The following is a 737-nucleotide window of genomic DNA, read 5'->3' as shown; positions in this document are numbered from 1 at the left end:
GGTAGAGGAGGTGAAGGAGGAAGCGGGGCTCCGACCCTTGTATATGGATCTCCGCATGAACCCCCTGGAAGCCATCCAACAGGAACTGGACACTGTGAATGCTCAGGCTGACAGGGCCTTTCAGCAACTGGAGCAGAAATTTGGGCGCATGCGTCATCACTACCTGGAGAGGAGGAACTACATCATTCAGCATATCCCGGGCTTCTGGGTCACTGCCTTTCGTAACCACCCGCAGTTGTCCCCCATGATTAGGGGCCAAGATGCAGAAATGTTAAGATACATAACCAATTTGGAGGTAAAGGAGCTCAGACACCCCAAAACTGGCTGCAAGTTCAAGTTCTTCTTTCGAAGAAACCCCTACTTCAGAAACAAACTTATTGTCAAAGAGTATGAGGTCAGAGCCTCTGGCCGAGTGGTGTCTTTCTCCACTCCAATCATATGGCGCCGGGGCCATGAACCCCAGTCCTTCATTCGCAGGAACCAAGATGTCGTCTGCAATTTCTTCACCTGGTTTTCAGACCATAGCCTTCCAGAGTCGGACAAGATTGCCGAAATTATCAAAGAGGACTTGTGGCCAAATCCACTGCAGTATTACCTGTTGCGTGAAGGAGTCCGTAGAGCCAGACGTCGCCCGCTAAGAGAGCCTGTAGAGATCCCCAGGCCGTTTGGATTCCAGTCTGGTTAATCTCTGCCTTCGGAAATACTGCACAGGGTCCCTTACCACCTCTTGCTGGACC

At 51.4% G+C, this 737-nt stretch overlaps 1 protein-coding gene across 1 annotated transcript; it reads left to right on the top strand.

The window, feature by feature from the left end:
• The first annotated feature begins 6 nt into the window (after positions 1 to 6).
• On the top strand, positions 7 to 731 carry LOC115284989 (testis-specific Y-encoded-like protein 1). Its single transcript, XM_029931416.1, has one exon. The coding sequence runs from the start codon at positions 44 to 46 to the stop codon at positions 683 to 685; it is 642 nt and encodes a 213-aa protein (XP_029787276.1). The 5' UTR covers positions 7 to 43; the 3' UTR covers positions 686 to 731.
• Positions 732 to 737: the final 6 nt, after the last annotated feature.

This window comes from Suricata suricatta, unplaced genomic scaffold (assembly GCF_006229205.1).
Source record: "Suricata suricatta isolate VVHF042 unplaced genomic scaffold, meerkat_22Aug2017_6uvM2_HiC HiC_scaffold_31582, whole genome shotgun sequence".
Lineage (NCBI taxonomy): Eukaryota > Metazoa > Chordata > Mammalia > Carnivora > Herpestidae > Suricata > Suricata suricatta.
Note: the sequence above shows the minus strand (reverse complement) of the source record. Positions and strands in the feature narration are given on the sequence as shown.